The sequence below is a fragment of the Dermochelys coriacea genome, chromosome 4 (genome assembly GCF_009764565.3).
Source record: "Dermochelys coriacea isolate rDerCor1 chromosome 4, rDerCor1.pri.v4, whole genome shotgun sequence".
NCBI lineage: Eukaryota > Metazoa > Chordata > Testudines > Dermochelyidae > Dermochelys > Dermochelys coriacea.
Window position 1 is genome coordinate 16,232,843 of NC_050071.1, and position 15,644 is coordinate 16,248,486.

The 15,644-nt window shown below is 37.9% G+C and overlaps 1 protein-coding gene across 2 annotated transcripts in view; it reads right to left on the reverse strand.

Moving 5' to 3' along the window:
- Nucleotides 1–3,415: 3,415 nt before the first annotated feature.
- ANTXR2 (ANTXR cell adhesion molecule 2) overlaps nucleotides 3,416–15,644 on the reverse strand; it is a 174,281-nt gene continuing 162,052 nt past the window's right edge. For both annotated transcript variants that reach the window (XM_038400255.2, XM_038400256.2), the window contains one exon: nucleotides 3,416–5,304. In XM_038400255.2, the coding sequence (XP_038256183.1) occupies nucleotides 5,266–5,304 (39 nt within the window). In that variant the 3' untranslated portion in view covers nucleotides 3,416–5,265. The remainder of the gene's footprint in view (nucleotides 5,305–15,644) is intronic.

Here is a 15,644-nt window from a genome sequence, read left to right on the forward strand (position 1 = left end):
TAGTGGCTTTCACTTTTTAAAAAAATATATTATGATTTTAATTACAAAGATGTGCTGAAAAGTGAAAACAACACAGTACAATTTTGTGGCTCCACTGATTAGGAGCAACGGTAGTCTATCCAAATTACAAGAAGGATATGTAAAGCTGACTCAGAACAGTTGTTCAGGAAGTCTTAATTCTGCCATCATTTCATTTTGAAAAATATCATTTTTGTTTAAAAATTTTAAGATTGTGTTTACAATATAACCTCTTTTTTAAACAAATGCAAAAATATTAAGTAAACTAATATCACCAAGAAAATATATTGTTGTGGTGCTGAATTAAGAATGATTCAAACAAAAGAAATAAGTTACAATTGTTCACAAGAGTATAAAAGATTATCATGGACTTCCTACCAGTCAGCCTTGGTTTTCACACAACATTTGTGACCAAGAATGCACTTGAGTTGTGGCATTTCAAAAAATTCCCTTACTTTTTACTTTACAAAGATCAGCCTGAACACTCTTTTTCTTTAAGCCCCATGGATTAATATTTGATGAAAGCTGTGGTTCTTATTAAATTAAAAACGGATGGAAATGGAATGCTTATAAAATTCCGTTTCATTGTATCTCCGATTATCTCTGGCCAATTACATCCACATATTATCAAAACATTTACAATAAAAGCAAACTTACCACGTTTAGGATGCCTTATTTGTTTAAAATATGTTTCTGTCTATGATATAGATGCCATAATTGTTTATTCTTCTTCATGATAAAAAATAGCCCCTACAGGATAGGCTGGTAGCATTTCTACGTGTTCTGTACATTATTCCCTTTAAAAGATATTTCTCAGATGCACCTTTCTTCTTGGTGTCATTCTCATGTGTGATGCAGTAATGCTTCCTACCTTTCTCAGGATTTGGAGCATCAGTGAATTTTGGTCCTTTTTCAAATTAAACAAATTGTCTACAGAGTGCAATATATGAATCTTCTAAACCTAGTTTTGTTTAAATAGCTTGCACTTTAGAATGTAAAGTAGCTTCCTACAGAGGAATAGGATTTGTGGACATATTAGATTATTATGGAATCCAACAGAAAGACACTGACCCCAGATTCCATTTTCCTAACATTTGAGTTTTTTCTTGAATTGTTACACCAAATCTGATTGTCTATCTGAAATCTATTTTAATTTAACCGGAGGCATCTGTGTAAAAAACCATTTCATTTTATTTCCTGTCCCCTGGAACTGGCCATTTCACTCCATAATTAATTTGCATTGTTATACATCCACAGTATGTTGTAAATACAGTCTTTGTGATGAAAATGGAGCTCATTTACAAAGCCGGTATTGATGCAGAACTAGTAATTAGATTTATAATGAAGCAAAATGGATGGTAAAGGTCTGTGCTGCATGAGGCTATAGGTAAGTGAAGTAACATACAATCTCAATATGCATGATTAATACCCTCTCAAGTATTTTTTAAATTGTAATGCAACTGGAAACTAATTTTTAAAACCTATTATTCTTTTGTTTAAAATCTTTGGTCTTTTTTCCTGATTTTTATGTTTTGCAACAAATGGTAACTGAGTATTATAGAAAAATGCCTAATTACATGTGTTTAGTATACACTCCGTCCTCCTTCAAGACCAAAATATTATGTCCCAATAGCTGATTACAGTATCCAAACCAAAATGTATAACACACAGAAGCCTGGATTCATTTTAAAGCTTGCACTGCAATGGTATTCCTATAGTCTATTTTTTTACGTATCTAAGAAACCATCTGAGCCTTTTACAACTAGCTGCTTACTTTACATAATATGGAAACCAGAGCATTCATGGATAATAGTGTATGTTCTTCACGGGGAAAATAGATTTATTTACACTCCCTCTTCTATAATGTGATGAGAACTCTCACAGGAAGGGATGACCTAAAATAATTTCACATGTAAAGGGTTACATCACCTAATGCCTCTAGATGTGCTGTCATCTATATTTTCCTCTTTCCTGCTTTCAAAATATGATATTGAAGTAATAGTGTACATCTTCCCAAACAAGTTTTTTCATTTTTTTTTATTAAGATCTACTTCTAGCTGTACAGTTCTCTGGACTCCATTTTAATTTGATTATTTTCCCAAGGTACTAGTTCCTCTGTTGTGTAGTCTAAAATAAATATTAAGACTTTGGTAATGGAACATGGTGTATTTCATAAAGTGATACCAAGGTTTTCATTCCACAAATTGCATTAAATCAATTAGTTTAGTTTTATTCAAATTCTTTTGATTAAAGTTAGTGTGTATATATTTGGCTACCATGTCAAGTAAATCTTACTTTGTGTCTTTTTAAATCAATGGGTTTTAAACTTGTGCTATCAATTTCTTCCCCAAAAATGTATTAATGACAGTTATTCAATCTTATAGAATAATGAAGATTTTAAGATTTGCTCTTCAAATGAGTCAAAAGTGTAACATATCATAAAATAACAGCATTTAGAAGGGGAAACCAGTGCAGATTGCTGAAAATAATTCTGCTCAGCATCAACTGCTCTGTGAAAAATTCAAAATGTTGGTGTTCTTTTAATAATCCTGGGTAGACAATCATAGAGAACAAGACATTATCATGGAATTTACATGTATATGTATATATTAGAAAAAATATTTTATACACAGAAGATATGTTAGAAAAGAAATCTTCTTAAATTATTTGTTTTAGTTTGAAATAGACTATTTCATCCAGAAAAACTGGCTTTTTATGTGCACTGTTGTTGGTAAATAAAGACTATTTTCCCATGTACCTTAAAATAGATGTGGGATCTCATTAAAAATTGAAAACAAGAGTTTATTTTAACTTTCTACCTGATTGACCCAAGAACGTTTGCCTGTTTTGTTTCAACATTCTAGAGGTGAGTATGAGACTACACCTGTGTTTTGGCAAATCTATTCAGTTGGATTGTCATCTTGAATTAAGGGATAAAAGTGTATCGATTTAAGCCGTAGCTTGAAATCAAGTGAAGATTTGCTTGTGGTTGGTCTAGATGAAAAACAAATCACTCTTTTGTACATACGCAGAGCAAGTCATTCCTCCTCCCCTTCAAAAGAAAAGAAGAAGAAGAAAAACGTCCACTGTGGCATTGGAATCAAAGCTATAATTCTATGAATGCTACAGTCAACAGAAAGCTCTTTGGGCATTTTATTGTTCTATTTATATTGCTAATGCTACGTATCATACACACGGGAGCATCTGACAAATCTGAAATAGTTGTGGGATAGACAGTAGCCATTTGAGTTAGCCTGGGACATGCCTTCTTGGGAACACATGTGATGCCACAGGAAGGTGGGTCTATCGCTTTAAGCTGGTAGCTAGGGAGACTGTAAAGCCAGCAAAAAAATGCTTTAATTGCAAAGGGAGTAAAAAAAGAAGTGATCACACAAACTTATCTAAGAATTTTATTTATAATCTTTGTGCACACATGGCTGCTGCTGCTGATGATGATGATGACGACAGTGACATAAATAAACTCAAGCAAAAGATGTAAGCAAGTGGATATATGTAAAGGCTTCCTTCGACAGTGCTGCAAATTTGGACATCAACCAAGAGAATTATTTGTGTCCCTTGCAATTTCGATGAAGAGCACAAAGGGGATAATTAGACCAGGACGCTTTGCATCGCTCTTTCCATCTTGCGCACATGCATGCCCACCAAATGTGAAATGTTCGCCTTTTCCCCTCAAACGTGATGGTTGTTGAACTTATTTTTAGTGTCATTTGATAAGCCTCCCTGCTCGCAGAGAGACATCCCACTGACCCAGCCACTGGTCATTGTCTATACCAGTTCACATCAAAGCAGGCGCGCTTTGTCAGGTTTCGACTTGAATATCCATTTTGCATCTGAAGTACAGTATCGAAAGTGACTGGATCATTTGAGCCTTTTTCTTCAGCTGCTGCCTCCTTCCTCCCCCACAGTGTTTCCGCTCACGCTAACATAATTTGGCACTGGCGACGTGACACGACGCTGGTTTTTCTAAAAAATTATAATACATACATTGTCAATGTTTTGTGATGGCCAGCGCTCCTGTAAATTTAATTTGTAAATTGATGAAAGGAGGTCTTTTTCCACTGCTGAATCGTAGCCAATGCACAGTGCCCCCTCGAAATCCGGGTAATGCGCATACAGTAATAGGTCATTCAATGTCAAAAGGCATAAAAAAGATGAGCAAAATCTTCACAGGCTGCTGCTTGCTGTTGCTTTTAATTATATTAATTAAACTTTGAAATTCTCATGCAAAGAGAGTTGCTGGCTTGTGACGCTGAAGAGCCCTTGGAGATTTGGGGGGGAAAAAACCCCTGAGATACCAGCTTTGTGGCTACTGCTTTTTTTTAATCTAAAAAAAAAAAATATACATAAGCCTAGAACTGCTAGGTATGTTTATAGATGATGATGTTTTATGCGCTACTGAACTCTGAATGCAGGAAAGGAGAAAAAACCACCAGCCACAGTGTCAAGGTCTTGACGCATCAGTCCCTCAAACTCTGCTCAAGATCTCTGGTTACAGGCTGTCTTCCTGTAGAATAACGCTCTATTAATTTTCTTCCTGTCCTGGATGCATAATGAAAGAAAGGTGTCTTCAAAAACTAAAGGGCAAAGTCTTGCTTGCTACCAATACCTTGAGGCACCCTGTCTACATTTTGTCATGCGTGTGCACTTTTCAGTGCTAGAATGACAAGATTTCCAGTCAGAAGGTTCCCGTAAGGCACAATGCGATGGGGGACTCAGAAGGATTTTGTGATCTGACATAGCTGTAAGGCAATGAACTTTTGCATTTGCTTAGCCTAGTGGGAATTTTTACCCTCTGCCTATGGCTAATAGTCCCTATTTAAATAACAAGTGCCATTGTTGCATCTGAGAGACTTTGCATCTCTACTACAAGCACACTGTGTCCTGAGAATTTGCAGTCCTTTTAAAATCAAAACAAAGCAAAATGATCTTTGGTCGTTTTTTTTTCTCCCCCCACACATGCGTACTGGATTTTCTATCAAAGCCTAAGCATGCAGGTCAACACTTCTCTTTTTGTCACTGTTGCAAATCATGGAGTACTGTTGTGATGTAGTAGAACACAAGAGCTTGGTGCAATAACACTGGCTTGTGGAAGACTGGAATGGAAAACTCTTCTGAGCTAAGACGCTCAAGCTGATCGAAGAAATTCGGGAACGTGCTCAGTTGTCTTCGGTTGCTTAGAGAATGGCAGCGTGGAAGTTTTTCGTCTTCGTATCCTCTTAGCCTCCTTTACTGAGTCTGAACGCGGGTAAAGTTAACACATCGGCCCTGAAGGAAAAAACAGAGACAATTTTTATTGGTGAGTGAAGTAATAAATACAAAGTAAGGATCCTTGAATACCAGTGCTAACGTGTCACATACGAACAATGACTTAAATGTGTATGCTTCTGGAAATAACACGCATAAACAAATATATTAAAACTTAATGATGGAAATCATCCACGTCACTCCATCACATTTGGTGTACATATTTATTATACACTTTCCTTATTAAGAGCAATGAGAAGAGAACTGCCATGTTTTGGATCCGCCAGAGGTCATTGTTAAGGAAGATTTAACAAGTCTTCACGTTCTGAATAGTTGCTAGAAACACACACAAACTCAACTTTGTTGTTCTGTTTTAAACACAATAAAATTAGATCATGTTCAAAATTGGAGATCTTCCCTGTAACGGACAACATATTTCCCATTAAACTTGCTCCAAATAAACATGACTGCCAGTAAAGTATTGATGTTGTGTGGTTGATACAGGTCTGGTAATTTTATTTAAAATAACCAGAGCTGCACATCTACACACAGCCTTTTGTACCAAACTGAAACTGTTCCCCATACTGTCAGGTTTATCTTGATCGGTTTATCTAAACTTAAATGCAATGGGCCAAATCATTCTTGATGTAGCTCTACTGACTTTAGGAGAGTTTAAATCAGGGATGAATTTGGTCCAAAAGTCATTCATCCTGTTGGGAGGTGAGCAATGAGAAGAGACTAGTTATTTCCAAAAGCTTAAAATGGAAAACAATTTTTACTGAAGGCCACGGCCAGAGCACGTATTGATGGCCACTCTTCAGCTGTGTTGTACTCTTCCCAGAAGGAGCTCCCTTTGAAGATATCTCACTTGCAAAGAAGCAACACCTTCCTTTCCAGGATGGAAAAGTGAAAGTTGTACTGAAGCTTAGTTCAGAATTCTGTTAGGGACAGTTCTAGTATTCTCCGAAAATGGATACGGTGTCATTAACGTCTGCTAGTTAGGCTATGCCCATATTACAGCCTATGTCGGCGTAACTTATGTCACTCACAGGGTGTAAACCACCCCCTGAGTGGTGTAAGTTACACCGACGTAAGCGCTCGTGCACAGCACTATGTCAGCCACCAACATAGCTTCCACTGTTCCCATCGGCATAGAGCGACTTCACCAGATGCGCTGCAGGGGCATAGCTGCATTGGTACAGCGGCAGCGCTGTACACGTAGACATGGCCTAAGTCACAGCACTGGTGGAATATTTCATCTCAAGGTCCTCCACTAGTGAAAAGATTATTTCCCCCCCTCACCTATTGATACCTTTGGGTATGGCTGTGCAATATAAAATCATGATCTGGTTCCTCAATCAGAAGTCAACGCAGTGTGGGGCTTTCCAGCAGGCACCAGTACTCATGTGTTTGCCATAGAGCGTCTCCTTTGCCATAAAGCACCCAGATTGGATATCCATTTTCATTTTAGAGTGCTGAGCAAACTCCCCCCATCTCTCTTACAGATTAACCACAACTATATTTTTAGAACAATCTTGTATTAAAGGATCTTTGCACGCTCAGAGGGAGATTTTCAAAAGTGCCAAAGTAATTAGGAGCACAAGTTTCACTGAGTTTCATTGACTTGTGCTCCTAAATCCCTTAGGGCCTTTCAAAAATAATTTTAGTTAATAGATGCTTTTAAGCTTTTTGGGGGGAGAAATCAGGGATCTTGTCTTCTTAACTGTCTGTATCACTCAGCGCATTTTAGAGCTATCTAAATTCCTACAAATAATAATTAATGATGCCTTTGAATTCATTTAAAAGAGACATTTAAAAGTAAATCATAGGTAAAATGAGCTAGTTTTTGAGTAAACAGATATACCAGTGTTTTGATCCTTTTTTAAAATGATTTGTTGGCACTATTACTATTTCTTTCCCTTTTTTTTTTAAACAGTATGCACTGGGTCCTCAGGAAAATCAGGGCAAAGCTTCATGTTTAATTATTTTATTTTATAATTTTTTTGATTAAAATACTTCTAACAATAAGGGTACCTGGGTACTAAGTACAGTAACTTAGTATTATTTGGCACCATTCAAGCAATCATAAACAGATGTCAGACTTTGAGTGGTATGTGAGGAGGCAGTGTTCTCCAGATCAACTGGAAGAATAAATATACAGTGCTGCATAGACCAAGGAAGTCTTTTTTTTCATAATGCTTTTCTAATGAGTCTATGTCCTATTTTTCTTGTGATAAATATAACAAAGTGAGTGCAAGGTTGGATTAACTGTGGTGTTTCCTTGCTGCTACAATGTTGATTATAAATGCAGAGAAGATGGAGAGAAGATAAAGTGTGTGAGCGTTAAAATATTCCATTGAAGGTAGAAGATAAAAGGCACCGTACATTTTCGCATCTTGCGCCACAGTTTTAAAAAAATTAAATACAACGAAATGAGTGCTGTAGTAAAAGGCAAAGCATTTCTTGAGCATAAATCTCAAAAGCTCTATGCAAATTCCCATAACCAAGCTACCACTAATGAAACAATAAAAGCAAGGAAATTCACACTGAAGTGCGATATGGTATGTGAAAAATAGACACAATAAAACATTTACAGAAATTAGTTCTGAGGCGAGCCCCAGTGTACCTTAGGTGAAGACAAGCATGTTGGAATTTACCCTTCACTGCAAAATTCTTGCTTTTGATTGTTTTGTGTCACAGCCTTATAGTTCTTTAGATATATTTACTGGTGCATGAATTTTGGATAAATACTTAGATTATTTTCCCTTTAGTATGCAGATTTAAATGTAGTCAGGGAGAGACAATTATTGGTCAGTCTTTAAAATGTATTTTAGTGCACCAACTTTTTATTTAAGGACTAAAATGACTATCAGTAAAATATGCTACTCTATGTCTTCTTGCACAGAATCAATGAGACCTTGGGAAGACTTTGCTTAGCAATAAAAACAACGTGGCATTCATGAGCTTTAACACTTCTAAATACAAAATAACTCCTTAGTTATAGGGAAAGACACATGATCTAACCATATAAGAGACTTCAAAGCGTGGACCATGTTCAGCAAATCTGGTAAACTCCGGCACCAGCCAAAATCATAGCATACTATGAGGAGTAATTTTGGCAGAGGGCAACTTGTGTTTCTATCTCTGTTCCCACTGGGATCCCACCAGAAAGGTTAGATTTAACTTTTATCATGGCTCTGTTTGCTTTGTGCCACTAATAACCTCTGGGAGGAGCTGCTATGACAATGAAATCCCTGGCACTGTCTTCTTTGTGGCCAGCACTGCCCACCTCTGTGGCTGCTGAGACTTCTGATCCCCCCACCCATCCCCAGGTAAGTGGAGTTGTGGCAGCTTTGCAACCTGGCCTACTGATGGCCACCCACTGCCACTTTTTTATATCAAACTGGAGGTATGCTTGGCTCCTTATTTGATTAAAAAATATTTCAAATTATTATGAAAGCAAAACAGTGTTGAAACAGAGCTAATTCTGATTAAAATTCAGTAATTAAAAAAAAACAGGAATGTCTTAAATTCTTACTGTGGGCTAGACAGCAAGAACAAAATAACTGGTGTGATTTGATCAAATAATTTTATATGGACAAATTTCTTGTGAATAGGTGTTTATAATAGGAACAATGTTACAAATACAAACACCGGAATTACAACTGTCACTAAAGCAGTACAAAGGATCGTGCCAAAATAATGGCTAGGATTAACTTTTTCCTCCTAGAATACTACAAACATTTTATTTTATCATTATAATTAAGGTCACCTTACTTTTAATTTGGGTTTATTTTCATGACCTTTTAAGGTAAAACACTAGTTTCATTACATAACTTTAATTTTACTGAAATTAAGAAAAAAAAATTAAGCATTTGTTTGGTTTTTAACAACACAATCTATGCAAACTTCTTGACAACTGCCTTTCAAAACTGGCTAAAATATTGTTTGAAAAGCCCATTGCTAAGATTTATTTAAAAAAAATATTACTACTTTTTAATTTCTCTCATACTTCCAGGATGAGAAAACAGGGAATTTCGGATCCATATGGTTCAACCAGAACATTTTCCCCAAAGTTATTTTCAAATATTTTCTAACAAAATCTAACAAAGGAAATAAGATGGGCTTAAGTAACTTTGTTTACAGCGTCACAGACTTGCAGCGAAAGAATGGCTGTAGAGAGAGAAAGTGTCCTAACATGACACAGAGTCACATATTCCCCTCTGTCACATAGCGCAGAACGAAGCAGTATGTAACAACTAGAATGAGATCAGACTTGAAATCCCTGCATGTGAGTAAAAACAGCCTAAGTATTGTTTCTGGCTCACAGGAACTTTGCAGACTGCAGGAAAGACATGTGGTCTAGGTGCAGGAAAGGGCTTTCAAGCTCTTAAGAGTACTGAGATCACCCTTAGCTCCTCAGGCTCAAGTCTCCACCTTGAATCATCTTGGAGGTTACGGACACTGGATGCAACTCCCTCTAGAGCCAACCAACCCGGCTCCTGAGTTAGCCAAAAGTGCTACCTTGAGAAAGTGCTCAAGTACTCTCCTTCTTACAGGGCTGAGAACTCTGGCCAATATTTTGTCACGAGGGTATTGAAAGTTATGGATATTAGTACCTAAGTTTTGAAAAGTTTGGCCTCTGCCTACACAGCCAATCTACCCCTGGAGTTATGGCCTGAGCTGATTCTCAGTCTTTATCTATGAACCCACATCTGGTAGTACCTTAGACTATCACCATGCTAGCTGGCGTATTTTCTGTATCATCAGGTACTTGCACCTGGAGTTGTAACTTTCATTATTTATTTGCCTGCAACTTTATTCTTATTTTCTTATCGAAAAAGTAGCGGATGAGAGATTTTAAATGGAAAAAATATATGTAATAAGTAATCTTTTGTGAACAGTCTGATGCTCACATAAGACAGCTGAAATCAGGATGAAACAGTTTGAAAATGCTAATTACTTTGAAGGTCAGAAATGTTGTACTGCCATTAATGTAACTGCAAGTACTCCATGCCAACATTGTACAGAACAAATTTCATGTTTAGATAATAGAATGTGACAAGGAGTGCACCTTTATAATGCCCGCACACTAAGGGCACATTAAAAGGTACCAAAGGAAGCCAATGTAAGTGGCCTGTTGTAATTAAACAGTTTAACATGTAGTGTTTTACTGTACATACATTATAAATTACTATTTGTCGATAAAAATAGGAAGCCTAGCAAACCTTTTTTTTTTATCTTCTTTGAGAGTTTAATACATTTATATAATTGTTTCCACTGAATGCTGCCTTATATACAATACAGATGAGGAGAAGGAGGAGGAGAAAGAAGCAAATTCTTACAAGTAACTGCAACATGCAGATTATTATGACTTTCTCCCCTATTTAGATATGTTAAAACTGCCACACAAATGGCCAAAACATCTGTGGAACAGTCTTCGCTTCCAAAGATGTTTACCAATTTGATACTAATCCTGGGCTGCACTCCTGCACAGAGAGCCCTTCTGACATCAGTGGTGCTCCATGCACAGTGAACAGCAGGGATTGGGGCTATATTTTTCAGAGTAGCAGCCGTGTTAGTCTGTATTCGCAAAAAGAAAAGGAGTACTTGTGGCACCTTAGAGACTAACAAATTTATTTGAGCATAAGCTTTCGTGAGCTACAGCTCACTTCATCGGATGCTATATTTTATTCCTCTCCTTTACACATCAGCCCTCCTCATCAGACAGGGAAGATGGACAATGGCATAGTTCTGCATCCTTATCAGGGGACAATCAGTTGAGGGATTAGGCCAACGAGGGTCACCAGATCGGTGTGCCTACAATCAGGGCCAGACCTGAAAGGCTAGTTTTCTGAAAACAATTTTCCCTTCTTTCTTTTTTTCACTTGGCTAGCAAACAACTTCTCCCCCTTTATTGTGCTACCAGGATATCAAGGCCCATGGCTAGCACTTCGACACCTTGGTACCACAATAACCTTCTATTACTTTTTTTTTCCTATTTAGGCAAGTTGAAATTGCTACTTAAATGGCTGAAATGTATTTTTTATTTTTACAGGAAAATATAAGCCATTTTGACTATATAATTTTAAATCACAGAAGGAAAACGTACAAAAAAGAGGCTCAATCGTTTAGATCATTCTTTAGTTGCAAGGGAAGCAAGGAGTTAAAAGGAAATGACCTAAGAGTAAATAGATCACTTAGATAAACACACTCATTTAAAAGCTAGGTTTTGAATACATGTAATATTGTGTGCTTTTTTATTTTTTTTTAAGGATGATGGAATCCTTCAAACCCATACTCACGCAAGGACTTTAACTTGCAAGTTTGGGTGTATAGTTTACAAATCCTGCCCCACCTTCTCCAGCATGGAGGTTCCCCTGGGAGTAGGACCAGTTCTGTTTCACTGTGCTAAAAGTGGTGGGATTTGGGAAGCATGGCAAGGTGCCCAGTTCTGTAGTGGCTTCCTCAGAAGCTGAGCAAGGAGCTTTGGGGTGGATGAAGGGATCTTCCCTATTATTTAATATGGCCTTGTATCCTTCCATTTTAGTTCTCCTCCACCCTACTGAGACTCTAGGGCCAGGCAGACTGTACTAAACCTTCAGGATGTAGTAGCCAAATTTAAAAAGGGGTCTTATTAATGAGTTAGGGTAACTCATCAGCTAGAAAAATATCATTGCTACCATATGATAGGAACATATATCATGTAATATTTAAACTTTATCAGGTATCCAATCTATTAAAAAAAAATCACAAAAAGAAACAACTCGAAGAGACACTAATTTTGACCAAAAATGGCAAAAAGCTTCTAAATACAATTGCTAATGCCACTATGTACTCAGAGTAGTACTGTTTTGGGAAGTTTGGGAAATATTTAGCCCCAGGTGATATATTTTATGCATTTTCCCATACTTTTTTTGCCCTCAGTTAAAGCAAAGTTCTGGAGTAACATGACTGTATGAGTGTGTTTGTACCATGTAATACATCAAAATATTTTTCATTTGTAGAATGGACTGACTTGAGAAAAGTTTTTCTGTCTATTTTATATTTTATGAATATTGGCTACTGTCCAATGATCCCTGCACCAGCAACTGATGTTTAATATAGTGTACACCATGATGAAATGCTTTCAGGATACATTCCACTTTCTGGGCCAATACTGGACCTATGTCGTGCATGATGAAATAATTTGCTGCAAAGCACAGTTGATTCAATGGAAGAATCAACACAAATTTGACAATGACCACCTTGAGATGGGAACATGCATTGTGTAATGAATTTCATGGATATATAGGCAGTGTGATGCAGGAAAATGGGTTTGAAGACACCTTATAGAAGGCAGTATTTATGGCATTTCATTCATCAGTCATGCTCTAAAAGGGAAAGCATATAAGGGAAAAGCATGGCATTAGAATCCACAAGCTTAGGAATGAGGCAATGACTTGCTTGAAATAGATGGCGCTAGGCAATTCCATAAACAATGATGTGCTTCCAGAAGATGAGTAGAGATGCAGCTTGCAGATAGCTCGAACATGCACTGAAGTATTTGAAGATATGGAGAAGGCATTCAGAGTGGAAGCACAGAATGCTCGGGCAGACTTCATGACAATACCCAATCACTCCACCATCCCATGGACACTTGCGTTACTTAAGAAAAGTATTATTCAGATACATTTCTGTTCTGGGAAAACTATGTAATGGATTTCTGCCACCCAACTACTGATGGATTATGTAGCAGCAAACAGAGATAATAACAAGTCCATGGAGCTTGAGATATTTTGCAGAGATGATTCCACTTGACTTCCAGCGTGGCCATGTAAATTATGCTAGATGGAGTTGTACAATTGTAGCAAAAAACAGACTTCCAGAGGAGCAGAAACCAGATATGCATCATGCCCTCATTGATAGGAAGCAGTGTACTGGACTGCCAGAATCTTCCATGGCATATGGCATGACGTAGCCATCAAGCAGTCTCTCAACAAGGACTGTGGGAAGCACCATCATCTTTGCATAAAAGATAAAGCTCTGACCAAGTATCTGACTGCACATTTTAAGGCAGCTGTAACAGCTAACAAGACAAATGTGTGGAATGCAACCTTCAGCAACATATCTCCACAAAGAAGCTACCACAAAGTATGTGGCAGCAGATGAAAGTGCTGTCCAAGATAATGTAAAAGTTGAGATGTAAAGTATGACAAATTCTTTTAGCATTGAACCTGGAACAAGCTCAGACAATGAACAGTCACTTGTGAACATTGCAATGTCTACTGTGGACCCACCTGAAACTGCAGAAAGTTTGTGCATTATGAGCGAGAATGGCACACAACAAGCAAAGCAGTTTGTAAGCAGTAGACTGCAAAGGAGTGAGGTAGATCTCTTTGATCCCATAAAAGGGCATAATCTCAAATCATTTGGAAATCTCAACAGAACAATCAAACAAAAGAAGATGCACCCAGCACAAGCAATAACTATTGATTGTCACATATTCAGCAGGTGGACAATTATGGGCTAGTCCAGAGATGCTGATATCCAGGGTTTGATGAAGTATAACCTGGCACCTGTCCCACTTCAACTTGGATCTCTAAGAAAGACCCAAAAGAGCAACACACAGTCTTGGCTGGAGAAAAATCTGTCAATAGTTGAGCTATCAGCATCTGAGGAGCCAACATTAGCTATTATTGACCCTCATAGTGCTTCTGCAAATGGTATGTACTGATACTGCCAAGTACAAAACTTTAGGAAACTGTTTGATCAGTTGATGAACATTTATCCTTGCACTATCTTGGACTACGCCCACACCTCGAATACTGCATGTGATTCTAGTTGCTCCATCTCAGAAAGATATATTAGAAATGGAAAAGGTACAGAGAAAGACAACAAAAATCACTCAGGGTATGGAACAGCTTCCATATGAGGAAAGATTAAGACGACTGGGACTGTTCGGCTCACAAAAGAGATAACTAAGGTGGGATGTGACAGAGGTCTGTAAAATCATGAATTGTGTGGGAAAAGTGACTAGAGAAGTGTTGTGTACCCCATCAGATAACACAAGAATCAGGGGTCACCCAATGAAATTAATAGGCAGCAGGTTTAAAACAAGCTTAAGGGAGTATTTCTTCACACAACGCACAATCAACCTGTGGACCTTATTACCAGGGGGCATCGTGAAGTCCAGAAGTGTAACTGGGTTAAAACAAAGAATTAGATAAATTCATGGAGGATATGTCCATCAACAGCTATTAGCCAAGATGGTCATGGATGCAATTCATGCTCTGGGTGTCCCTTAAACCTCTGACTGCCAGAAGCTGGGAGTTGAAGACAGGGGATTGATCACTTGAAATTGCCCTGTTCTGTTCATTCTCTCTGTAGCATCTGGCACTGGCGGCTGTCAGAAGACAGGATACTGGGCTAGATGGACCATTGGTCTGACCCAGCATGGCTATTCTTATGGTCTTATGACTAAAATGTCAATACACTGCTGTTGATGGTGAGAATTATATAAACGAAGAATCAATCAAGTATGGGGAGAGCGCCTTCAGAGGAAATGTCCAAATGCAAGACGTCTGATGTGCTCCAGTGCATGCAGCTGCGACAGTGACGACTGTAGCAACAGAGTATTGACCACGTCAGACACAGATTCTGAGGGGAGCGGTAGAAATGTTTCAACTATCTGCATATTACTGTAACTAATATAGCTCAGAAGGGAGTTGTATTAGACAGTCAGCACCTCGTAGTTATAGGTAGAGGTTACACAAGAGCACATGGTTATACTTATGTCTTTGGCCCAGCAGATAGTGCATATTATATTTATATATATAAACCTTGGGCTAAATATTTCCCAAACTTTCCAGAACAGTTGAGTAAACAGTTGCATTATGGATCTAGACTGTTCTCAGTGGTACCAAGTGACAGAACAAGGAGCAATGGTCTCAAGTTGCAGTGGGGGAGGTTTAGTTTGGATATTAGGAAAAACTTTCACTAGGAGGGTGGTGAAGCACTGGAATGGGTTGCCTGGGGAGGTGGTAGAATCTCCGTCCTCAGAGGTTTTTAAGGTCAGGCTTGACAAAGCCCTGGCTGGGATGATTTAGTTGGGGATTGGTCCTGCTTTGAGCAGGGAGTTGGACTAGATGAACTCCTGAGGTCCCTTCCAACCCTGATATTCTATGATTCTATGATTATCAATTGTATTTAGAAGTTTTCTACCAATTTTGGTCAAAATTAAACTACGTTTCTATGAGTTATGGCCCTTTTTGTGATTTTATGATTTTTTTTGGATTGGGCACCTGATAAAGTTTAAACACAACATGATATAGAAAAACTACACCACTTCCAGCATCTCCATCCACCCTTGAGGTGACTTC